This window comes from Balaenoptera ricei, chromosome 6 (genome assembly GCF_028023285.1).
Source record: "Balaenoptera ricei isolate mBalRic1 chromosome 6, mBalRic1.hap2, whole genome shotgun sequence".
NCBI classification, from domain to species: Eukaryota; Metazoa; Chordata; class Mammalia; order Artiodactyla; family Balaenopteridae; genus Balaenoptera; species Balaenoptera ricei.
Genome location: NC_082644.1, coordinates 102,247,408 through 102,274,724, shown reverse-complemented (window position 1 = coordinate 102,274,724; position 27,317 = coordinate 102,247,408). Strand labels below are relative to the sequence as shown.

Here is a 27,317-nt window from a genome sequence, read left to right as displayed (position 1 = left end):
ATATTCCCTGTGTTGTACAATACATCCTTGTAGCTTATTTTATACCTAATAGTTTGTACCTCTTAGTCCCCTACCCCTATATTGCCCTTCCCCTCTTCCCACTGGTAACCACTAATTTGTTCTCTATATCTGTGAGGACTACTGGGTTTTGTATCTATAATTCTGTACCCAGTTTCAATATGTGGGTTTTTCCATACCACCAAGCAGTCTTCCAACACCAGCTGGGTGTCCTACAATTTAACTTAATTTTGACACTACCTACTTGGAGAAAGCATCAGATCCTACAGGTTACAAGCTTAGTTCCACAAGGCTGCCCTCCACCTCGGATGCTAGTTGCAAGTCCAGATTGTTATCTGTGCTTCTGACCCACTGGCTGTAAATCAGAGGTTCCCACCACCCCCTCCTTTGTTTTGATTTATTTGCTACAGGGGCTCACAGGACCCAGGAAACCAGTTTACTCACTAGATTACCAGTTTGTTATAAAGGATATTAAAGGATATGAATCAAGAGCCAGATGAAGAGATACATAGGTCCCGAACAAAGGAGCTTGGGGACCAGCATGTGACACATGGAAGCATTCTGGTCCACCACCCTGGAAGTTTTCTGAACCCTTTCCTCTTGGGTCTTTATGGAGGCTTCATTATGTAGGCGTGATTGATTATCATTGGCCATTGGTGATTTGTTCAACCTCTAGCCCTGCACCCCTCCCTAGAAATCAGGGAGTGGGGCTAAAAAAAAAAAGCACCCTCTATTCACAGTTGGCTTCCCGGACAACTAGCCCCCATACTTAGGTGCTTTCCAAGCATACCTCATTAACATAACAAAAGATACCTTTATCCCACTCCTCACAGAAAATTCAAGGGTTTTTAGGAGCTCTGTGCCAGGAACAGGATAAGGACCAAATATACTTTATTATAAGTCACAATGTCACAGTACCATTGGTACTAGTGCATCTCCTCATTTCTTTTATTCAGCCACCAACTCCCATAGTCATAGTCCAGATTTATAATTACCAATAGCTCCAAGCATTTCACTCTCTGGCCTTTCTTTCTTTCTTTCTTTCTTCCTTCCTTCCTTCCTTCCTTCCTTCCTTCCTTCCTTCCTTTCCTTTCCTTTCCTTTCCTTTCTTCCCTTTCTTTCCTTTCTTTCCTTCTTTCCTTTTCTTTTCTTTCTTTTCTTTCTTTCATTTTTTGGCTGTGTTGGCCTTCGTTGCTGTGTGCGGGCTTTCTCTAGTTGCAGTGAGCGGGGGCTACTCTTTGTTGCGGTGGGCGGACTTCTCATTGTCGTTGGCCATTATTTCTATTTCTAGCTCATTATCTAGTACCTTGACTCCAGCAATTCTTCAGTTCTGTACAGACCTCTGATCAATTGACCATCCATTTTTTCACTGTTTATTACATTCCTCTCCCCACTTCTTAATTCTCTCTTTTCTCAGCTTGAATTCCATGCTTCTCAGTTTTTGTTAGGAACAACTGTCACCCCACTGAAGTCCAGTTGCCTACCCATTATTGCCATGTACATGTCAATTATAATAGATACCTTGAGCTTAATGGGGCAAGTAGATTTTCTTGTGGTAAAAAATATATAACATAAAGTTTGCCATTTTAACCATTTTTATGTGTACAATCAGTTGTATTAGTTATATTCACAATTTGTGCATCTATCACCACTATTTCCAGAACCTTTTCATCACCCCAAACAGAAACTCTGTGCCCAATGAGTGATAACTCCCATTCTTCCCTTCCTCCCACAGCCCCTGGTCACTTAAAACTACTTTCTGACTCTGTAAATTTGCCTATTCGAGGTATTTCGTGCAAGTGGAATCATACAATATTTGTCCTTGTGTGTCTAACTTATTTCACTTAGCATGTTTTCAAGGTTTATCTGTGCTGTAGCATGTATCAGAACTTCATTCCTTTTTATGGCTGAATAATATTCCACTCTATGGATATACCACATTTTGTTTATCCGTTCATCTGCTGATGGACACTTGGGTTGTTTGTACCTTTTGGCTTTATTGTAAATAAAGCTGCTATGAACATTTGTATACAAGTATCCGTTTGAGTACCTGTTTTCAAATCTTTTAGGTATATACCTACGAGTGGAATTGCTGGGTCATATGGTAATTCTATGTTTAACTTTTGTAGGAACTGCACAGCAATTTATGAGGGTTCCAGTTTCTTCACATCATTGCTAACACTTGTATTTTCTGTTTTGTTGTTGATAACCATCCTACTGGGGTAAAGTGGTATCTTATTGTGGTTTTGATTTGTTTCTCTAGTGACTAATGAGGTTGAGCATCTTTTCATGTGCTTATTGTCAGTTTGCATATCTTCTTTGCAGAAATGTCTATTCATGTTCTTTGCCCATTTTTTCATTGAATCATTTGTCTTTTTATTGTTGAACAAATAGAATTCTTGATTCCACCTCTCCCTCCACCAAGACCAGATCTTTCTTGTCTCCTGGACTTCAGTGGGATGCAGTTGCTTACACCAAAAACCAAGGAGTTTTAGTTGATTCCTCTCCTTTCCTCATACACTGTCTTTCAGAAGTATCTCGGTTGGATTTGATTAAGATCAAATTTTAAAATAGACTGCTCTTATTGAGGTCTATTAATCATGAGAACTTAATCATGGTTTGAATAGTAAGGAACAGTGAGTTCATTAGCACTTTATTGTTACTAACTGATCAAAAATTATTTCATTTTTCTCATTATGTGTAGATATGCGTTTTAAAAAATTGAGTAGATTAAATATTACTTACATTTTTAATTTTAATTTAAACTTTAAAAACAATGGTTTCTGCTTTATTTAATTTTTTAAAGTGTTTTAATGGAAAAATTCAAACATATATAAAAATATAGAGAACAGTATAATAAACCCCTTGTACTTCCTCATTTATTTTCAACAATTAATATTTTACCAATCTGACATCTTTCCTCTTTCTCTTCTTTTATTTATTTGTTCCCTGGAGTTGCACATTTTAAAGCAAATCTCATACATGGCATTTCGCCAGTATATACTTGCTTTGCAGATTACTGTTGTTGTTATCTTCGTTTTCTGACAAGTGATACTGGTTTTCCCTTTAGTGGTTTCCTTTTAAAATACATTTATTTAAGTAAAGAAGTTGTTGGGTTAAAACTATTAAGTCAATAATAGCGCAGGTAACATGCAGATATGATAAAACCTCTGAAGGCTGTATATGAATAAATGATGTTTGAGAGCATTATACTGAAGCGCTCACAGGTCCTTGAATTTACCATGTTCTTCATGTTCACATGCCTTTTTCCTACTCCACTCTTCATCTGGAATGATCTTTCTCCCTCCTCCACAGGTTACCAGAGAATACACTATTCATTTTTTATGTTTCAAAACCTTTTTATTTTATCCTTACATTTAAAATTTTTTATTTTTACATTTTTCATTATTCATTTTGTATAACTTTACAAAGCCCAAAATAGAATCACTCTTTCTTTCCTATTTCTGTCATAACCTATTTAACATCTTATAGCATTTATATACTTACTTGTTTGCCTCCATCTACTAGTCTGTAAACCTGCTGTGTTTTATTTATATTTGTATCCTGAGCACCAAATAGTGCTGGTCACATAGGTTCTTAATACATGCTTGATGGAGAGAGAATGGATGATTCTTAATGGCAAAGTTTTTCTAATAGGAGTTTGACTTCTCCCACGTAGTAGAACCCAAAATTGGCCTCATGGTAAACATTTTCTTTAACTTTTTGTGATGAACCCTGCATGACGAAAACAGCAATAATTTCTCATACATCTTTTATACATCACTCAGTGTTTTTCACTTTAGATTTAATAGGAATGTTCTGTTACAGGGATTTGTTTCATTCAAAGATGTGACTGTGGACTTTACTCAAGAGGAGTGGCAGCAGCTGGACTCTGCTCAAAGAAACCTGTACAAGGATGTGATGCTGGAGAACTATAGTAACCTTGTTTCAGTGGGTAAGGACATCTTCCCTCAGAGGGTACTGATATTAGTTACCTGTTGTTGTATAACAATTATTATAGTGGCTTAAAGTAAACATTTTTTTACAAACAATTTCTGTAGGTCAGGAATATGGAACAACTCAGCTGGGTGGTTCTGGCTTGTGGTCTCCCATGTGGTTGTAGTCAGATGTTAGCAGGTGCTGCATTCATCTGAAAACTTGACTGGGACTGTAGGATCCATTTCTAAGGTAACTCACTCCCGTGGCTGTTGACAGGAGCCTTAGGTCCTTGCTGTTCATTGGCTGGAGATCTCAATTCCTTGCCATGTGGGCCTGTTCTCACGACCTGGCAACTAATTTCCCCTAGATAGAGTGAGAGCAAGGAGGAAGTCACAGTGCCTTTTATGGCCAAGTCTCTGAAATCACACATGATCACTTCTACCTTCTTGTGTTCATTAGAAGTGAGTTACTAGATATACAGATTGCCAACAAACACATGAAAGGATACTCAACATCACTAATCATTAGAGAAATGCAAATCAGAACTACAATGAGGTATCACCTCACACCAGTCAGAATGGCCATCATCAAAAAATCTACAAACAATAAATGCTGGAGACGGTGTGGAGAAAAGGGAACGCTCTTGCACTGCTGGTGGGAATGTAAATTGATACAGCCACTATGGAGAACAGTATGGAGGTTCCTTAAAAAACTAAAAATAGAACTACCATATGACCCAGCAATCCCACTACTGGGCATATACCCTGAGAAAACCATAATTCAAAAAGAGTCATGTACCACAATGTTCATTGCAGCACTCTTTACAATAGCCAGAATGTGGAAGCAACTTAAGTGTCCATCGACAGATGATTGGATAAAGAAGATGTGGCACATATATACAATGGAATATTACTCAGCCATAAAAAGAAACGAAATTGAGTTATTTGTAGTGAGGTGGATGGACCTAGAGTTTGTCATACTGAGTGAAGTAAGTCAGAAAGAGAAAAACAAATACCGTATGCTAACGCATATATGTGGAATCTAAGAAAAAAAAATGGCTCTGATGAACCTAGGGGCAGGACAGGAATAAAGACGCATAGAGAATGGACTTGAGGACACGGGGAGGGGGAAGGGTAAGCTGGGACGAAGTGAGAGAGTGGCATGGACATATATACACTACCAAATGTAAAACAGATAGTGGGAAGCAACTGCATCACACAGGGAGATCAGCTCGGTGCTTTGTGACCACCTAGAGGGGTGGGATAGGGAGAGTGGGAGGGAGACGCAAGAGGGAGGGGATATGGGGATATATGTATACATATAGCTGATTCACTTTGTTATACAGCAGAAACTAACACAAATTGTAAAGCAATTATACTCCAATAAAGATGTTAAAAAAATAAATTAAAAAAAAAAAAGAAGTGAGTTACTAAGTCCAGCCCACACTCAAGGGGTGCAGAATAAGCTCTACTTCCTGAAGGGAAGCGTGTCAAAGAATTTATGGGGATATATTAAACGCATCATAGTACCCAATCAACTGCCTTTCCTTTATATTTTGCTAAAAGCTACTGGGTCTCTGAATGCTTAAAGAGCTTCATTTCAACCTATAAAGGTCAAAAGAATATTAATTTTGAGTCCCAAATACTGTGCTTCTACCTCTCCAGTGAACTTGGATGGAAAGAAAATGGGTACTGCATCCTGCTCATTCTTCAGAGGCTGAAGACAATGGGCTGGGCCGAAGTTCTTGGTTTTTATAAATTAATTGTGATATAATGTATATAATAAAGTGTTCAAATATTAATTACACAGCTGATGCATTTTTTCATATGTATACACCTACCTGACCACTACTCAGATCAAGATACTGAACATTTCCAGCACCCCAGCAGGCTCCCTTGAACCGCCCCCTTACCATTTACCTACCTCCTCAGAGATAACAACTTGTGGTTCTATCACCATAAATTAATTCTGTTCTTGACCTTCATGTAAGTGTAATCACACAGTATGTAAGGTTTTTTTTTTGTCTAGCATATTTCATTTAACATAATATCTGTGAAATGCATTCATGTTATTGCATGTGACAGTAGTTTGTTGCTCCTTATTGTTGTATTGTATTCTGTTTAATGAGTATACAATAATTCTTCAATTTATCCAGTCTACTGTTGATGGTCATTTGGGTTGTTTCAGATTTTGGCAATTATGAATAAAGTGCTTATTAACATTTTTATACATATCTTCTGGTAGAAATAAACATATCATTTCTATTGGGTATATACAGAGGAGTGGAATTTCTGGGTCATAGGGCATATGTATATTTAGCTTTAGTAGATACTACCAGTTTTCCAAAGAGATTATACCAATTTATATTATACTAGCAATGTAGTAGAGTTCCATCAACCTTTAGTAATGTCCGTCTTTTAAATTTTAGCCATTCTGATACATATGTAATGGATGTGAGTTCTAGGTTGGTTAGTTTATCCACTAACACCCAAGTCCTATATTATTTCCCATAAACAAGGTATCAGTCTCTGAATTCAGATGTAATCTTCTTGTTTAAGCAAGGAGAACCATGGATGGAGGAGGGAGAAATGTCAAATTGGGCCTATTCAGGTAAGTTGAGAACCTGGCAAATGGGAGGCAGGGAAGGAAGATTCATATTGATTAGTGATATGTTTGTCTTTGAAGTATTTTTTAGGAAATTATTCTTGAAGGCCATAGATGTTTACAAATGGCTGAAAATAATTGATATGGGTTTGTGGAATACCTAAATGACACTGCTACATATCAAACACCCACATAATCCTTTTCCTTTAGTTGACTTTTAGAGAAATAGGTAATCCTCCTACCTATACTCTGAATCTTATCTAGCCCACATATTTAGGACACTTCTTAATTAGTTAGCATCTCTTTGACTAATATCTTTAGCACTCCATTCTCCCAAAGTGGGCTTATACTCCTCTCCTCATGCACTCAGGCATTCTTAGGTATGCTCTCTTTCAAAGTAACTTACCAAATGATATTCATATTCTTTCTAATTACCTTCTGTTTTTCTCACCTTTCAGTGTGAAGTGTCTTGGAGTTATAATCTTTTGTTTGTTTCTTAAAAAAATTCTTTAGGGTCTCCAGTAATAGAAATATTATTCCTTCTTTTCCTGTCTTCCTTTTCCACTGCATTCTCTATGACCATTTTAATCTGATTCTTTATGTCATTTTTATTATCTTGGTTGTTTTCTTTCCTTTAGTCAGTGCCACTTATTAAATTTGTATTTCCCTTCTTTTCTTCCTGACCACACCTTGTAATTTAATCTTCCATTTTTTTTCCTGAGTTCAATCAATTCTTTTTCATTTCTCCCTGTTTTTTGTTCATTTTGGTTTTTATCTTTTGAAGTTCTGACTCATGGTGGTTTTCCATGTCCTGATATGCTTGTTTGAGTATATTTAATTCTGCCTGGAGTTCAAACAAAATTTTCTTCTGTTTCATGGCAAGTTTTTTTTTTTTTAATTTTTTTTTTTTTTTAACTTCAAGGAGTTCATTTTAATTATGAATTGATATTGCATTTCTACAACCCTCAGTGATACTTAAATAAAACACCAATATCCAAAAGCAATAGGTAAACCTATAATGAACTTGGCAAAATGCATATCTCAAGTAGAAATATTTCTTTCCACAAACATTCTAAAGAACAATGCTTAAAATTATACAAGGTTTGAAATATCATTTTAACCAAGATTACATGAAAAAGAGAAACACCGAAGTTGATAATAGTGAAAGTCTTTTGGCTCTCTTACAAATGGTATCTTTATAATTCCCCAACTTTCAGAGCATGAGTATTCTTCTAGGAAAAATAAAATGGAAACTGTGTTTCTTATATAGCTTTATGTGTCAGAGTCACTTCCAGACCCCGGCCTGTTGTCATCTGGTCCATCACTTTCTTTGTCCCAGTCTTTCATGGATGCTCCCATCATGAAATTATCACGTAGGATAGTCCATCCTGGGCCCTCTTCTGATTTTGCTTCAGTCTGTTTGGCTTTCGAGTTCTTCCCAGTCAAACTTTTCTCATTTGAGCTTCCATCCATCCCTCTGAGAACACTGATGAAATCTTTCTTGGAAACAGTTGATATCAGCTTAGCACGCTTTCTAATAGATCCTCCAGCTTCTTTAACCTTTTCATCAACGTTCTTTTGATGCTTTTGAACAGCATTAAATAATTGCACCACACCCCTCGTTGCGATTCTCTGAAGATTTCTCTCTGTTTCTTTGTCTTTGACAACATCTGGCTTTACTCTGCACATCATTTCCCATTCCCGCTTCTTATCAAGCTGTTTTCTTTTCTCTAGTCTCTCTTGCTTCAACTTCTCTTTTTCCTTTTCCAGCTCTTTGTTTTTGACCAGAATGGTGGGTTTACTTTTAGGAGTCTTCTTGCTAAGGATTTTAGCCATGGCATCTGCCCAGCCCACGTTAGTTCCAACATTAGCTTCTACGGCATCTTCACTGCCATCGCCACAGGGCTCAGCTTCATCCTCATTGTCAGCTTCTATTGCTTCTTCACCAGAGGAAAAGTGATCCTTTTCCGATCCACAGCTTCCTACAGAACCTTCACTATCGGCAGCACCTTTGTCCTTATCTTCCAGCTCCGATGCTGCAGCCGGGGATACCATTTTCATCTTCCCCTTCTTCTTTAGTGAATTTTTCAGCTTTTTCCCCACACTCACACGTGACTCTCGAACGGCCGCGGCCATGATACCTAACCGGAAGCGTCCCGTGAGCATTGCCTCATGGCAAGTTTTTGAAGGGGACAATTTCCTCTGTTTATTTCTGCACAAATTCATTTCCTGATTTTATGTAATAGTTCTCTATGGACTTTACTTTTTCTTTTCATTTTAACATATCACAGTGTTTTTATAAGATTTCTAATTTTATGGATCCCTTTTCTGTTAATATAGCTAAGTTCAGGGACTTGAGCAGAGTCCTTTCTTCTTCTCTCCCTCCCTCCCTTCCTTCCTTCCTTTCTGTGATTAAGGAGGAGTTTTGAGTTTTCTGGTTTTGTGGTTCTCTTTTGTCTTCCAGGACCCTAAATTTCCTCTTTTTTTTCTTTTCCCCATTGCCACCACCCAGTTACCAGAGGGTACTTCTTCCTTCTTTTTTGCTTTTTGTCTCCCTTTGAAACTGCCTATTCTTCTGAGGACTGTCCCCTTTATATAAAGCCTATCTTATCTTGTGCCTTTTTAATGTCATCTGACCCTTTAAGATGCATGTACTTTGACATCCTCTCCCTGTAGTTGTGCTCTAATCTGCCTGGTTACATATAAAACATTTTTATATTTACTGTGAGTTTAATCTTTCTGCTGGTCACATCAACTCACTCTCAGTCCCCTTTGCTAGCATGCTTCCTCTGTCTTCCTGAAGTTATTTTTTGGTCTGCCTTTGTTCCTCACAGAGCCTTGTGATGGAGTAGAGATGGGGCAGAAGTGTGTGGGGCTGTGTGGGACCATGACACTGAGCTCATCAACTCTGCTTTTTCCATTGCTCTCCTGCTCACTTCTTTTTATGTCTGTTCCTTCTTCTGTCTTTGGGTTTTAATATCATATTCTTAAATTTCAAAGCTGAACATACTCATTATCAGATTTCTGTCTATTTCCATTAAAATGAAGACCTTTATTTTTTGTTTTTGTGTTTTGTGTTCCTCAAAGCTCGAGAGAGAAATAACATTATTTACACTTGGGTTTTCTCTTAGAGTTTGAAATTAGACCCAAAATGAAAGAATTAGCTCCACAGAAGAGCATTTCTGAAGAAGTAATACTCCATAACATGATAGTATGCTCAATTTTTGAAGACTGGAAACTTGAAGATGAGATAAATTACCAGGAAAACCAAGACAAGCTTTTGAATCAAGTTACATTTATTAACAATAAGTCACTGACTGAGGAGATAGACCAAGAATATAATGCACTGTGGAAAGTAGTTCATCTGAACAGAACATCTGATGAACACATCAGAGCCTTCATACATAAGTCTCACCTCTCTGCACAACCAAAATTTCTAACAAGTGAAAAATATAAATGTATTCAGTGTGGGAAAGCCTTCAGTGGAAAGTCAGGACTTATCGTACATCAGAGAATTCATACCGGGGAAAAACCATACAAATGTAATGACTGTGAAAAAGCCTTTATTCAGAAGTCACAGCTCACTGTACATCAGAGAACTCATACAGGAGAGAAGCCCTATGAATGTAGTGAATGTGGAAAAGCATTCATCCAGAAGTCAAACCTCATTATTCATCAGAGGATTCACACAGGGGAGAAACCCTATGAATGCAATGAATGTGGGAAGGCTTTCATCAAGAAGTCAGCTCTCAGTGTTCATCAAAGAGCTCATATGGGGGAGAAACCATATGAATGTGATGAATGTGGAAAAGCCTTTATCTGGCGGTCACAGCTCATTGTACATCAGAGAATTCATACTGGGGAGAAACCCCATAGATGTAATGAGTGTGGAAAAGCCTTCAACAGAAAGTCAGAACTAAGTGTGCATCACAGAATTCATACTGGAGAGAAACACTTTGAATGTAATGAATGTAAAAAAGCCTTCATTCAGAAGTCAGATCTCATTGTACATCAGAGAACTCACACTGGGGACAAAAGATATCAATGCAATGAATGTGGGAAAGCCTTCATCCAGAGTTCACAGTTCATTGAACATCAGAGAATTCATACTGGGGAGAAACCTTATGAATGTAGTGAATGCAGAAAAGCTTTTGTCCAGAAATCACAACTCATTGTGCATCAGAGAATCCATACTGGGACAAAACCATATGAATGCACTGAGTGTGGAAAAGCCTTTAGCAAGAAGTCACACCTTACTGTACATCATAGAATACATACTGGAGAAAAACCCTATGAATGCAGTGATTGTAGAAAAGCTTTCAGCAAGAAATCTACTCTCATTGTTCATCAGAGAATTCATATTGAACAGAAACACTTTTAATGGAGTGAGAAAACTTTAATTCAGTGATCAAAATTTCATTACACTTCATAGAATTCATATAGGTTAGAAACTCTATAAATGTACTAAACATGGGAAGCTTCAACAATAGTTCCAGAACTATTAAGCATCAGAAGATTCATACTAAGAAGAACTTTGAAAAATCATGTTTCCCCAAAACAACATATATATTGGACATCTTGGTTGAGATCTAAAAGTTTTTTTAAGTGTACTAGAAAAATCTCAATTACACATGATTGACTTGTTCACTGTGAAGTACACATTTTTTTTAATGAGTAAGTAAATTGATTTATCATGACAATAAACTGACAATGATATGTAATCATTCTGCAAGTGATCTAAGAATGGCATTTAAACCCAAATTATCTGTTGGTTGGAAGTGAATATGGATATTTACACCTGCCTTGCTTTTTCACACTAAAACAGGGGTCCCCAATTTTTTTGGCCAGTTTCGTGGAAGACAATTTTTCCATGGACCGGGAGCGGGGGGGATGGTTTCAGGATTATTCAAGCACATTACATTTATTGTGCACTTTATTTCTATTATTATTACATTGTAATATATAATGAAATAATTATAGAGCTCACCAGAATGCAGAATCAGTGGGAGTCCTGAGCTTGTTTTCACTTGCCACTCACTGATAGGGTTTTGATATGAGTCTACAAGCAGTGGATTATTATGGTCTGTGTGCAGTCAAACCTCTCTGCTAATGATAATCTGTATTTGCAGCTGCTCCCCAGTGCTAGCATCACCGCCTCAGCTCCACCTCAGATCATCAGGCATTAGATTCTCATAAGGAGCACACAACCTAGATTCCTTGCATGCACAGTTCACAGTAGGGTTGACGCTCCTATGAGAATCTAATGCCACTGCTGATCTGACAGGAGGCGGAGCTCAGGCAGTAATGCAAGTGATGGAGTGAGGCTGTAAATACAGATGAAGCTTCACTCACTCCCCCGCCCCTCACCTCCTGCTGTGTGGCCCCCGTTCCTAACAGGCCATGGACTGGGTACCTATATCCTGTCCCTACATTATGTTGAATTAATTAACAAGAAACATGCATTTTAAAGGAATTATTAGATTCCGTGTTCTTACATGTAAGAGCTGTCGGAAGATACTATATATTTTTTGAGATATTTGTTCAGGGATATCTGTTTTGCTGCCCTGTAAATTTCCTCATGACCAGCCTAAACATTAGAAATTTTACTATTATTTTCTAGTTCATTTGAAAAAAAATTCTTTGTTTTGTTGAGTTGTCATTTTATTATCACAAATAACTTTTCTTACAAATCCAGTCATTATCCAAGGCATGCTTTCCTTTTAGAAACACAATAACCTAACCTTATATAAGTATTCATTGTCAAGTAATATTATGAAAAGAGGGATTGATATCTAAAAACCTTTTAAAACTTTTCTTGAATGAAGGTGAAGCTGATATATGAAGCTGATATACCGCGTTGAACTTGATCCTAAATTTTTTTATATAAAATACTTCTTTCTTAGATTTTTAAAGGAAAAATAATGCCTTAAAATTGAAATTAGTGAATAACAACCATGATTATTAATTTAAAATTTAAAATATTTAAGCTTTCAAATAATGATTTTAAACTAAAAGAAGTAAATTGCAGTCATGGAATTTTTTTATTAGTCATTTTTGAAGATCTGGGATATAAATGTATGCAATTAATTTTCTAAACAAACATATCAGCAACTAAAATATCCATGTGTGTCTTGCCCTTCAGTGTTGTCATCTTGGAACCTATTTAATAATGCAAGTTGTTCAGTCACCAGTAATTTATGGAGTCCCTATCTTTTAGAATTTCCTTCAGGTCCAGCTTACCTGTTAGGCCTCATATGAAACCAAGTAATATTTTCAGAGAGCCTTAGTCATTAGAATTCATTGTCTTTCTAGCCCTTCCTTATCCCTCCCCACTGTCAACCCATTAATTCTGTGCCTGACTTCAGCAAGAAAAAAGCTCATACCCTTTCTATAGTCATTTCAAGTCTCAGATCCTTAGAAGATTCAATATCTCTATTTTCACATTTTGGCCTTCTACTTCATGATTTCCTACCTGTAGCTGGTATTGCCATGAACATTGAACAGGCATGAAATTCCTTTACTTTTTTACTTGCCTTCTAATATTTTTGATGTCTGACCCTAGTTTCTTCTATTCTCTTTAAAAGGACACTTCATACTGCTTCCTTTCAACTTCATTAGTATTACAATTACTAATAGATATTTATTCGGCACTATGAGTCAGATACTATCTTGTTTTAAACAACTGGAACTTGAGAGATTATACAAGAAACCATGACTCATACCCAAGGACTCGGAAACATTACAATATACATAAATTCTTAGATATTTCAAAGTTTTCAGGCAGAGTTAAAAATGGAAACTACCCTAATAATAATATGGTTTAAAATGGTTTGCAAATTAAATGATTAAAATGTTAATCATGAATGCCATTCATTGAGATACTCATGTGTATTTAAACTTTTATATGCTGATGGTCACTCAAATGCTTAGGTATTATGTTTATTTCAACTTCAAGTTCTAATCACAGGTGAATACTTCACAGTTGAATCTACCCTATTTCAGACATTCTTAGGGGCATAATAGATCAAAGGGGCATTATACAAGTGTGTGGGCGGTAACATGGAAAGGAGTCAAACCATGGATTTTTTTTTTTTTCTGGGAAGGTGAAGAAAATGGAATTTCAAAACCCCTTTTCTATTTGGTAGCGTAGGTAGGGGTGAGTCACAAGAGAAATTAGAAAATATTTAGATAATACTGAAATGAAAACACAATCTATCAAAGTATTGGGGATGCCGCTAGAGCAGAGCTTAAAGAGAAATTTATAGCTTTTAAGTGTTTTATTAGAAAAGAAGAAATGACTAAAATTAATTATCTAAGCTTCCACCTTATGAAGTTAGATATGAGCAAATGAAACTCAAATAAGTAGGAGAATAAAGTAATAAATGTAAGAGCACAAATCAATGAACTAGAACTGGGGTCAGACTAGGCCAAATTTGGCTAGTGGCCTATTTCCATATAACCCTTAAACTTAGAATCATTTTTCATTTTTAGCGGGTTGTAAAACAAACACCTATAAAAGAAAGAGTACAGAACAGTTACCATATATGGCCCATAAAACCTAAAATATCTACTATCTGGCCCTTTACAGAAACTATTTGCCAATTCCTGAACTGGAAACTGGAACGTACACTAACAGTAGAAAAAAGTCAATAAAAACAAAAGGTGGTTCATTGAAATGATCAATATAATTGATAAATCATTGGGTAAACTGATCAAGAAAAAGAGAAGGCCGGGACTTCCCTGATGGTACAGTGGTTAAGAATCCACCTGCCAATGCAAGGAACATGGGTTCAAGCCGTGGTCTGGGAAGATCCCACCTGCCGCGGAGCAAAAAAGCCCGTGCACCACAACTACTGAGCCTGTGCTCTAGAGCCCGCAAGCCACAACTACTGAGCCTGTGTGCCACAACTACTGAAGTCCGTGTGCCTAGAGCCCATGCTCCGCAACAAAAGAAGCCACCGCAATGAGAAACCCATGCACTGCAATGAAGAGTAGCCCCCGCTCGCCGCAACTAGAGAAAGCCTGCGCCCAGCAATGAAAACCCAACACAGCCCAAAAATAAATAAATAAATAAATAAATAAATTAATTAATTAATGTGTTTTTTTAAAAAAAGAAAAAGAAAAGACCAAAATTATGAATAGGAAATAAAGGAGATGACACCGCTATCCTAGAATCAACAGATAATAAGTAAGTTACTTATAACTTTTTTTCAAAAATTTGATGACTTAGATGAAATGGAAGATTTCCTTGAAATACATGTTACCAAAGCTGAGTAAAGAAGAAATAGAATACTTAAATAGCCCTATAATACTAAAAGAAATTAAATGTGTTATTTAAAATCTTCCCTGAAAGAAAACTCAAGATCTAGATGGCTTCTGATAAATCTGATAAATTCCATCAGTATTTAAGGAATAAATAATGCTAACCCTACAGAAACTTTTCAGAAAGTAGAGGAGGATGAACATTTTCCAACTCATCATATTGGATCAGATTACCCTGAACTGAAACCAGATGAAGACATCATAAGTAAAGAAAGTTATAAGCCAGTAAATACCCTGATGACTATAGATGTAAAAGTTCTTTTAAAAATTAGTGTACAGAATCCAACAATACATGAAAAATGAAATATGTCCTGATTAACTTCTGGAGATTATTTCAGGAATTCAAGTTTTTATTTAAACATCTGATTATCACTCCATGTAATTTACCATATTAAAATAATGAAGGGAAAGGCTCATGTATCATCTCTGTAGATACCAAGAACGCATTTAGCAAAATTCAACATCCATTTGTGATGAAAACTTTCAACAAACGAGCAATAGGTAGTAACTTCTCTACATCTACCAGTTTTATGGTTATTGCTTTCTACATAAGATCAGACACAAAGCAAAAATATCTGTTCTCATCCTTATTCAACAATGTAATAGAAGTCCTGGCCAGTGCAGTAAGAGAAGACAAATTTTAAAGGCATACAAATAGGGAAAGAACAAATAAAACTTTATGAACAATTAACATGGTTTCATACATATAAAATCCTAAGGAATCTACAAAGATTCACTAAAACTTACAAATGAATTTTATAAGGTTCCAGGATAAAAGGCCAATATACAAAAAGTGATTGTATTTCTACATATTAACGACCAAAATAAATTTAAGAATCCATGTACAGTAGCACACAAACCATAAAATAGTTTAAGAAAATTAACCAAAGATAGGCATTGGAAACTGCAAAATATTGTTGAGAGACACTTTAAAGCCAAATAAGTGGAAAGATTGCTCATCTTCATGGATTGAAATATGCAATAATGTTAAGATGTCATTTGTCTCCACATTGGTCTATCCTATCCCAATTAAAAGACCAACAAAACACATGAAAGAATACTCAACATCATTAATCATTAGAGAAATGCAAGTCAAAACTACAATGAGATATCATCTCACACCAGTCAGAATGGCCATCATCAAAAAATCTACAAACAATAAATGCTGGAGAGAGTGTGGAGAAAAGGGAACCCTCTTGCACTGTTGGTGGGAATGTAAATTGATACAGCTACTATGGAGAACAGTATGGAGGTTCCTTAAAAAACTAAAAATAGAACTACCATATGACCCAGCAATCCCACTACTAGGCATATTCCCTGAGAAAACCATAATTCAAAAAGAGTCATATACCCCAATGTTCACTGCAGCTCTATTTACAATAGCCAGGACATGGAAGCAACCTAAGTGTCCATTGACAGATGAATGGATAAAGAAGATGTGGCACATATATACAATGGAATATTACTCAGCCATAAAAAGAAATGAAATTGAGTTATTTGTAGTGAGGTGGATGGACCTAGAGTCTGTCATACAGAGTGAAGTAAGTCAGAAAGAGAAAAACAAATACTGTATGTTAACACATATATATGGAATCTAAAAAAAAAAAAAAAAAAGATCATGAAGAACTTAGGGGCAGGACAGGAATAAAGATGCAGACCTACTAGAGAATGGACTTGAGGACACGGGGAGGGGGAAGGGTAAGCTGGGACGAAGTGAGAGAGTGGCATGGACATATATACACTATCAAATGTAAAACCGGGGGTCTTCCCTGGTGGCGCAGTGGTTGAGAATCTGCCTGCCAATGCAGGGGACACGGGTTCGAGCCCTGGTCTGGGAAGATCCCACATGCTGTGGAGCAACTAGGCCCGTGAGCCACAACTACTGAGCCTGCGCGTCTGGAGCCTGTGCTCCGCAACAAGAGAGGCCGCGATAGTGAGAGGGCGCACCGCGATGAAGAGTGGCCCCCACTTGCTGCAACTAGAGAAAGCCCTCGCACAGAAACGAAGACCCAACACAGCCAAAAATAAAAATAAATAAATAAATATTTTTTAGAAAAGAGAAAAAAAAAAGTAAGACCGATAGCTAGTGGAAAGCAGCCGCATAGCACAGGGAGATAAGCTCGGTGCTTTGTGACCACCTAGAGGGGTGGGATAGGGAGGGTGGGAGAGAGGGAGATGCAAGAGGGAAGAGATATGGGTATATATGTATATGTATAGCTGATTCACTTTGTTATAAAGCAGAAACTAACACACCATTGTAAAGCAATTATACTCCAATAAAGATGTTAAAAAAAAAAAAGACCAACAGATTTTTGTTTTTTGTTTGTTTTTGTTTGTTTTTTAGTGGGAGTCAGGGGGGAGAAATTGATCAGCTGATTCTAACATATAGAAGTGTAAAGACCTAGAAGAGCCAAAATAATTTGGAAAATGAACAAAGTTCGAGGACTTAATGCTATCTGATTTCAAGTCAGCAAAATATTGGCCTAAGTGGAAGTGTAAAGATAGTGTGGTATTGGCCTAAACATAGACCTAGATCAATGAAATAGATAGAAGAGAATGTCCAGAAGTACACTCACGTATACATGTTCAATTGATTTTTTTAAAAAACTTTGTTTGGGAATAATTTTTGATTTACAAAAGTTGCAAAGATAATAGAGTTCCCATACGCCCCTCACCTGGTTTCCTCTAATGTTCACATCTTACATTATTATGGTACATGAGTGAAAACTTAAAAAACAACCTATGTCCATTAATATTAACCATATTCCAGGTTTTATTTTAACTTCACTATCCTTTTTCTGTTCCAGATTCCAATCCAGGATATCACATATCATTTAGTTATCATATCTCTTTAGTCTTATCTGGTCTGTGACAGTGTTGAAAGTTTAGCTAAACTCCTCCGTAATATTGCTGCCTTGGCATCCATTTTGTGTGGCTAAGTGGCCAGCAGGGCCTTGAACTGACACTAGCCCCTCCCTCAAGTGAATGCCCTAGATAACAGTCCACAGAGTGACAAGAAAGTGTTAAGTTCCTGATATGACTCCTCCAATGCCCCTTGTGATAAACTGTCTCTCCTGCCTCCCTGCTCTTTCCCCTTGTGTCTCCTTTAGATAAGAAACCCTCCCCAAAACTTAGCAAAACCCTGCTTTTGTGGTTTGAATTGACTGATCTGGCCTTAGCCTGAGAACCCCAAAGCACTTCACTCTCAGAACTTTATAAAGGCACATGCTTCAGCTCCTGCAGTTTGCTCCCTGCCTTGACCTTGCCAAGTGGCCCTTTGAGGAGTGCCTGCAGGACCTGTGAATAGTAAACTCTATTTCACTTTACTCTTTGGTCTTTGTTGAACCTTGGCTTGCCATCCAACACCCAGGATTATATGTAAGATGTTAACAACAAAAATCAACACAACAGACAACTTCTTACTTTCCCCTTGTTTTTCATGATCTTGACTGTTTTGAGGGGTACTTTTCAGGAATTTGTAAAATGTCCCTTAATTGAAAAAAATTTTTTTTAGCCATTCTATTAGGTGTGTAGTGGTATCTCATTTTGGTTTTAATTTGCATTTTCTTAATATCTAATGATGCTGAGCATCTTTACATGTGTTTATTGGCAATTTGTTTATCTATTATGGTAAAATTTCCAAATCTTGTGCTCATTTAAAAAAAATTGTTAGTATTTATTTTGGAGTGCTATGTTCTGAATTCAAGTTCTCTCTAAGATATGTTTTGCAAATGCTTTCTCCCAGTCTATGATTTGTCTTTTCATTTTCTAAGTGGTTTCTTTAGAGGAGAACAGTTTTAATTTTGTTAAGTCCAATTTATCAATTTTTCCTTTTAATGGTTTTTTTGTGTGTCCTCTTTAAGAAATCTTTGCCTAAATTGAAGTCACAAAGATTTTTTTCCAGTGGTTTCTTCCAGAGATTTTGTATTTTTAGCTCTTACATTTATGTTTAAGAGCTCTTTTCAGTTAATTTTAATATATTTGTGAATTAAAGTTGAGGTATATATTTTTGTATATGGATACACAACTGATCAGCACCATTTGTCAGAAAGATTATCCTCTGCTGAATTACCTTGACACCTATGTCAGAATCAAATATATATATTTTACTTTCTTCCTTTTTCCACTTATATTTACATCTATGCTTACCACATTGTATTTTGTAATTTTCTTTTAATTCTTGAAATCAACTTTCTTCTTCTTTTTTTAGAATAATTATGCCTATTCTAGTTCCGTTACATTTCCATGTCATTTAAGAATCAGCATGTCGGTTTCTACAAAGAAACTGAGAGGATTTGATTGAGATTTGATTGAACCTATAAATCAATTTGGAAATAATTGACATCTTAGCAATTTGAATTTTCCTTTCCACAAGGCATGATGTAACAATTTATTTAAGTCTTATTTAATTTCTCTCAGCAGTGTTTTGTAGTATTCAATGTACAGGCCTTACACATATTTTGTTAAATTTTCTCCCAAGATTTCATATGTTTAGGGTACTATTGTAAATGCTATTTTATTTTCATTTCAATTCAAATTTTTCATTGTTCGTATATTGGGTGGACCAAAGGGTTCATTCGGTTTTTTCGTAAGATAGCTCTAGTAGCACTTAGTTGTCTTTAACTTCATTCAAAACAATTTGTGACAGCTGTCATATCAGTGTGCATTTAAAGAAAGACTTATCAAAATTGATGAATTTTTGTATAGCCATTTTAATATTGAAGAAGAAAGGAAAAAAGCAACATTTTCAGCATATTATGCTTTATTATTTCAAGAAAGGTAAAAACGCAATTGAAATGCACAAAAAGATTTGTGCAGTGTATGGAGAAGGTGCTGTGACTGATTGAACATGTCAAAAGTGGTTTGTGAAGTTTCGTGCTGGAGATTTCTCACTGCACGATGCTCCATGGTCAGGTAGACAAGTTGAAATTGATAAGGATCATATTGAAACAAGAATTGAGAACAATCAACATTAGACCACGCGGGAGACAGTTGACATACTCAAAATATCCAAATCAAGCGTTGAAAATCATTTGCACCAGCTTGGTTATGTGAGTCGCCTTGATGTTTGGGTTCCACATACGTTAAGCAAAAAAACCTTCTTGACCATATTTCTCCATGCGATTCTCTACTGAAACATAAGGAAAACGTTCTGTTTTTAAAACAAATTGGACAGGCGATGAAAAGTGGATACTGTACAACAATGTGGAACGGAAGAAACTGTAGGGCAAGCGAAATGAACCACCACAAAAGGCCGGTCTTCATCCAAAGAAGGTGATGTTGTGTATATGGTGGGATTGGAAGGGAGTCATCTATTATGAGCTCCTTCCGGAAGACTAAATGATTAATTCCAACAAGTACTGATCCCAATTAGACCAACTGAAAGCAGCACTCGACAAAAAACATCCAGAATTAGTCAACAGAAAACTCGTAATCTTCCATCAGGATAATGCAAGACCCGTGTTTTTTTTGATGACCAGGCAGAAACTGTTACAGCTTGGCTGGGAAGTTCTGATTCATCCGCCGTATTCACCAGACACTGCACCTTCAGATTTCCATTGATTTTGGTCTTTACAAAATTCTCTTAATGGATAAAAGTTCAATTCCCTGGAAGACTTTAAAAGGCACCTGGAACAGTTCTTTGCTCAAAAAGATAAAAAGTTTTGGGAAGATAGAATTATGAAGTTGCCTGAAAAATGGCAGAAGGTAGTGAACAAAAGGGTGAATACATTGTTCAATAAAGTTCTTGGTGAAAATGAGAAATGTGTCTTTTATTTTTACTTAAAAACCGAAGGCACTTTTTGGCCCGCACAATATAAGTATAATTATTTACTGTATTACTTTTATTCTGTTACCTTGTTTAATTGTTTACTGGATTTAGTAGTTTTTAAAATAGATTTCTTAGGATTTTGTCTGTGTAAATTTTCTATGTGCAAATAAAAACTAGTTTTATTTTCTCCTTTCTAATTTGTGTATGCCTTTAAAAAGTTTTTATTCTTGTCCTAGCACACTGGCTATTACCTCTAACACAACATTAAATAAATGTGAAAAGAGTGGACTTCATTGCTTTTTTCTCAGTCTTAGGAAGAAAGCATTAAGTTTTCACCATAAAAGATAATGTTAGCTGTAAGTTTTTTGTAGATGTCCCTTATTAATTTGAAAAAGTCCTTTTCATTCCTAGTCTAAGAGTTGTTTTTTTTTCCCTTTATCCTGAATGGGTACTGAATTCTATCAAATGCTTTTTTCTACATCTATAGAGATGAGCATATGGTTTTTCCTTTTTGTTCTGTTAATAGTTTTATTTCCTGACTTTTAAACTTTAATCCAACCTTACATACCTGAAGTAAACCCTACTTGTTCATATGTTATTTTTATATATTTCTGTGCAGCTCACTCCTCTTAAGTAATCTGGTTTGAATATTTTAAACTCCTTGGCCTCCCTGTTGTCTGATCTTCTTCTCCTCAAGTTAGTGAACCCCTGGCCTCTCTTTGAGGTATTCCTCCCTGAGAATTTATCCTGGAGACTTCCTCCGGGATGCAGACTGGGGCAATCATAGAGCTCACCGGATTCATTTTTCTTAAGTATCACAGTTCTGTGCTGTTATTAAGTGTCTGAAAACCATTGTTTTATATGTTTTGTCCAGTTTTCTAGCTGTTTAAGGTAAGAGGGTAAATCTAATTTCTTTTATTCCATCATGGATGGTAGTGGAATTCTTACCTCTGACCCCATTCCCCTAAGAGGTTTTTTAAGAATGGAATGGTCACAAGTATTTTCAACTTCATCTGAAATTTAAAATTCAAAACATAGCCCTAAATTTTTTGTAAAGAACACTCACAGAGGAATTTCTCTACCTGATAAATTTATGTAGAAAACAATAATAATTAAAGTAGTACAGTACTGGCACAGGAGTAGCTCAGTAGTAAAAAAGGGAGAGTCCAAAAATTATATATGTATATATAATACATATATATATACACATATATATGTATTACATATATAACACATATATATACACATATATATGTATTACATATATAACAGCTGATGCTTGAACAATGCAGATTTGAACTGCATGGGTCCACTTATATGTGGTTTTTTTTTCAAGAGTAAATAGTACATGTTATGTGGTTGTTAAATCTGTGGATGCAAACCCGCAGATATGGAGGAACCGCAACCTTGTATACAGAGGGCTGATTATAAGTTTTGTTTTTTTAAAAAATATATTTATTTATTTATTTATTTATTTGGCTGCGTTGGGTCTTTGTTGCTGCACGCGGGCTTTCTCTGGTTGCGGCAAGCAGGAGCTACTCTTCGTTGTGGTGCGCGGGCTCCTCATTGCAGTGGCTTCTCTTGTTGGGGAGCACGGGCTCTAGGTGCACGGGTTTCAGTAGTTGTAGCATGCGGGCTCAGTAGTTGTAGCACACGAGCTCTAACGTGCAGGCTCAGTAGTTGTGGTGCATGGGTTTAGTTGCTCCACGGCATGTGGGATCTTCCGGGGCCAGGGCTCGAACCCGTGTCCCATGCATTGGCAGGTGGATTCTTAACCACTGCACCACCAGGGAAGCCCCAATCATAAGTTATACTCAGATTTTTGACTGCGTGGAGAGTCAGTGCCCCTAACCCCCACGTTGTTCAAGGGTCAACAATATATATTTATTTATTTACAGGGATATATATTTGGCATTTCAAATCCAAAGCCACAAAAGTGGGATTGGTAGATTTGAACAAATAAACCAAAATACTGTATTCAAAGTCAGAAAAACGAGAGACAGGCTTGAGAGGAAATATTTGCAATGCATACAAAGGAAAGGTATTAATAGTCAGAATATAGCAAAAGTTTCTATAAATAAAACAGATAAAGATAACCTATCTGAAATAAAAAATTTCAAATGATTAAACAGGTAATTGTCCAAAGAAACATATGAATGATACCTACTTTTACTAGTAGTCAAAGAAACATAAATAAAAATGAAAAAAAAATCAAATAGGCAAAAATAATTTTAAAAATTGATGTATGAGTTAGGTTCCAGTCAGGAAAATAGAACCTATGCTAGATGGTTCAATAGAGGGACTTCAATACAGGGAAGTTGTAGCAAAGGTGTAAGAATACCTTAAAAATGCAAAAAGGGAAAAGTGAGACACACCAAAGATTAGCACCAATAGGCATTTCTATGCTTCCAGAGACTGAATATTTGTGTCCTCCCAAAATTCATATGTTGAAACATAATCCTCAATGTAAAGGTATTTGGAGGTGGGGCCCTTGGGGGTAATTAGGTCTTGAGACTGGAGCCCTAATAAATGGGATTAGTGTCCTTATAAAAGAGACCTCAGAGAGCTCTCTTGCCCCTTCCACCAAGTGAGGTCTCAGGATAAGATAGCTGTCTATGAACCAGCAAACCTCATTAGAGTTGTAAATCCACCAGAGCCTTGGTCTTGGACTTCCCAGCCTCCAGAACTGTGAGAAATTTCTATTGTTTATGAACCATCCAGTCCATGGTATGTGTTCTCTTCTAGCAGCCCAAATGGACTAAGACATGTACTGCTGGTAAGAGTATAAATCATCCCAGTCTTTTAGAAAGATAATTAGACAATATCTAAAATTCATTTAGTCCTCTGTGATTGTGTCCTAACCAAATAAGGGTGTGGATAAAGATCTGGCTATAAGTGTATTTATTTCACATTTGTCTATGATAGCAAAAATTGGAAATAATATGCTAACTATTGTGGAAGGAAAATAAAAATGGAGTCAGTATTGCTAAGAGGGCTCTCTAAAATGGAGCCAGGAGGCCATTAAGGAAGTGTAACAGGCACATCTCAGCCTGGATGGAATATGACCTTTGACCACTTATTGTCCTGATGAAGTCATCCAGAACATCTGCTAGAAACTCAAGATACCTACCCTAAAATGACTCGTGATTTCTTAAGGACAAAGGAAGACTCACATCAGAGTCAATCACAGTTCTTGCCAGGCAACTTTTAACAACCTCATGGCTTTTTATCTTTATCTTTAAGATATCTTTATCAGAGAGTCTTTATCTGACTCTCTTCCCTGGAATACTGTTTCAGGGTCACCTGAATCTGTGTCTCCCGAACTGCAATTCTTAAGACCCCAAATAAACTCTTCTTATTTGCAGACTCCTGCATTATTTTTTGGTCGACACTATTCAAGTATTTTATTTAGACTCAGTTTGATGGAAAACTATGTTACTGAGATAGGCTGGACCTGGGACCCTTTACTGGAGTGCTTGCAAGAAACTATAAGGGGCTAAAAATAACTGCATGCATGCTAGTTGGGGCAAATTATGAACAATAAGATACAAAAAGGCCAAAACCCAATTGCCACTTCTGAGGTGCCTGGAGCAAATTCAGAATACTGTGCATGATCCCTGCATATAGCACCACCAAGGGAGTGGGCAGACCACCTAAGTCATCCCTGCAGCCCGACCCACATATCACACCCTACTCTCACCCTATTTAAGGAACCAGCTTGCCCCTCCTCGGGGAGAAAGCAAGGGCACGTGTTACTTGTTTTCACTCCCTAGTGCTGCAGCACGAGTTCCAATAAAGCCTTGCCTGAATTTCTCGTCTGGCCTCTTACCAATTTCTATTGAATAAAGAATCCAAGAACTTGGGTCAGTATCATTACCATTAAAATAATACTGTAGAATAATATTTAAAGACATGAAGGAATATTTACCAAAAAACGAAATTTAAAAAGCACTTTTCAATATATCACATTGCTCTATTTTTAATTTTAAAAGCATATATAATGCATATTTAAGCATATGTAATTGTATATAATTTGCACATATATGCATAGAAATAGCCTATATATGTAAAAATATAATAGTGGGTATCTTAGAGTGGGATTTTATCTGATTTTAATTTTGTTCTTTTTTCTTATCTCTATTTTCTACAGTCTATATATATTCTTTGTATAGGAAAAAGTTAAGTATGTGCATTCCTTTTTAATTAAATCCATTTATTGGACTTATTCTCAAAAATAGATGTGGAGGAGGGCACAAATTAATGTACGAGGATTCACCAAAGAGTACTATTTTTGGTAGTGATAGGGATAGAGTAGGATAATTAAATAGTTAGTTTAAAAAAACCCACTAGGGGATTAAAGATAGAAAGGGAATTTTAAGGGAGTTTGGGAGACTGTTGTAAGCTAATGACCTCTCAAGGAAAAATCCAGTAAACTAGCAACAATCTACCTTGAAGGAAGACCAGGTGCATTCAAGCGCCAGGCACACTCAAGCCACAAGTCCTGATAATTAAAACGTAAGACAGTAGATACGGGTCTACATCTTGTTACATGAAGTCAGGGAGTTAATGGTCCTTGAAGAGTATCATTTCTGCATGTAGCCACGACAGGAATGTAGGTGAAAGGGGACATTATACTGAAACTTGAGATGAATTACCATATTTTAGTATATGTTACCACACTTTTGCTAATATACATATGATTTAAATAGCACTATGACAGTCCTGGTTAGACCATATAGGGTCAAAGGAGGAACTAATGATGTAAGCCTTGATGTCTACCCAAAAATGCGGAAGAAGGTGGTCCTCTCTCCTCCCCACCTTTTCTTTGATTATAAAAATGTAGCCTTTTTTGTTCTCAGAGCAGAGCCCTCTCAACAGGCCGATTGTCTCTCACAAGCATACTATGCTAATAAACTCACTCTTTGCCTGTCTCTCGCTGAATTCTTTCTGCATTGAGACAAAAGAATCTGAGCTTCAGTAAATTCTGACACCAGGTGAGTGGTTTTAATTAAAAGACAGTGGGTTCGAGTCCCCTCCTAAGTATAGGGATCAGTGGGTTCAAGTCACAATCTGAGGTTTGGCTGGACTTGAGTCCAGAAGGAGAAGGAGTGCAAGGAGTGCAGTTTCAGTAGCGTTAAAGTGAACATAACCTAACAGAAAGACAAAAAAAGCTAGAAAAAATTTTTTTCACAAAATGTGGCCTCATTCTTTTTTTTTTTTTAAACGAGGGTGTCTTTCTTTCTTTCTTTCTTTCTTTCTTTCTTTCTTTCTTTCTTTCTTTCTTTATGGCTGCGTTGGGTCTTCGTTGCGCACACGAGCTTTCTCTAGTTTCAGAGAGCAGGGGCTACTCTTCGTTGTGGTGCGTGGGCTTCTCATTGTGGGGGCTTCTCTTGTGGAGCATGGGCTCTAGGCGCATGGGCTTCAGTAGTTGTGGCACGTGGACTCAGTAGTTGTGGCTCACGGGCTGTAGAGCACAGACTCAGTAGTTGTGGCACATGGGCTTAGTTGCTCCATGGCATGTGGGTTCTTCCCAGACCAGGGCTCTAACCTGTGTCCCCTGCGTTGGCAGGTGGATTCTTAACCACTGTGCCACCAGGGAAGTCCCTCATTCTTTTTTTTAAAAACATTTTTATTGGAGTATAATTGCTTTACAATGTTGTGTTAGTTTCTGGTATATAACAAAGTGAATCAGCTATATGTATACATATATCCCCTTATACCCTCCCTCTTGCATCTCCCTCCCACTCTCCCTCTCCTACCCTTCTAGGTGGTCACAAAGCACCGAGCTGATCTCCCTGTGAGATGCAGTTGCTTCCCACTAGCTATCTGTTTTACATTTGATAATGTATATATGTCAATGCTACTCTCTCCCTTCCTCCCAGCTTACCCTTCCTCCTCCCTGTGTCCTCAAGTCCATTCTCTACTTCTGCGTCTTTATTCCTGTCCTGCCCCTAGGTTCATCAGAACATTTTTTTTTCTCTTAGATTCCACATATATGCGTTAGCATATGGTATTTGTTTTTCTCTTTCTGACTTACTTCACTCTGTATGACAAACTCTAGGTCCATCCACCTCACTACAAATAATTCAATTTCATTTCTTTTTATGGCTGAGTAATATTCCATTGTATATACGTGCCACATCTTCTTTATCCATTCATCTGTCTATGGACACTTAGGTTGCTTCCATGTCCTGGCTATTGTAAATAGAGCTGCAGTGAACATTGTGGTATATGACTCTTTTTGAATTATGGTTTTCTCAGGGAATATGCCTAGTAGTAGGACTGCTGGGTCATATGGTAGTTTTATTTTTAGTTTTTTAAGGAACCTCCATACTGTTCTCCATAGTAGCTGTATCAATTTGCATTCCCACCAACAGTGCAAGAGGGTTCCCTTTTCTCCACACCCTCTCCAGCATTTATTGTTTGTAGATTTTCTGATGATGGCCATTCTGACTGGTGTGAGGTGATACCTCCTTGTAGTTTTGATTTGCATTTCTCTAATGATTAGTGATGCTGAGCATCCTTTCATGTGTTTGTTGGCAATCTGTATATCTTCTTTGGAGAAATGTCTATTTATGACTTCTGCCCATTTTTGGATTGGGTTGGGTTTTTTTTGATATTGAGCTGCATGAGCTACTTGTAAATTTTGGAAATTAATCCTTTT

General features: G+C 36.8%; 2 protein-coding genes across 2 annotated transcripts in view; one reads left to right on the top strand and one right to left on the bottom strand.

The window, feature by feature from the left end:
• The window catches only part of LOC132367282 (zinc finger protein 420-like), a 45,015-nt gene that overhangs the window by 3,476 nt on the left and 14,222 nt on the right, over positions 1-27,317 (top strand). The window contains exons 3-4 of the mRNA XM_059925343.1: positions 3,847-3,973; positions 9,693-10,907. Coding sequence (XP_059781326.1) covers positions 3,847-3,973; positions 9,693-10,907 — 1,342 coding nt within the window. The remainder of the gene's footprint in view (positions 1-3,846; positions 3,974-9,692; positions 10,908-27,317) is intronic.
• On the bottom strand, positions 7,742-8,700 carry LOC132367281 (RRP15-like protein). Its single transcript, XM_059925342.1, has one exon. The coding sequence runs from the start codon at positions 8,695-8,697 to the stop codon at positions 7,834-7,836; it is 864 nt and encodes a 287-aa protein (XP_059781325.1). The 5' UTR covers positions 8,698-8,700; the 3' UTR covers positions 7,742-7,833.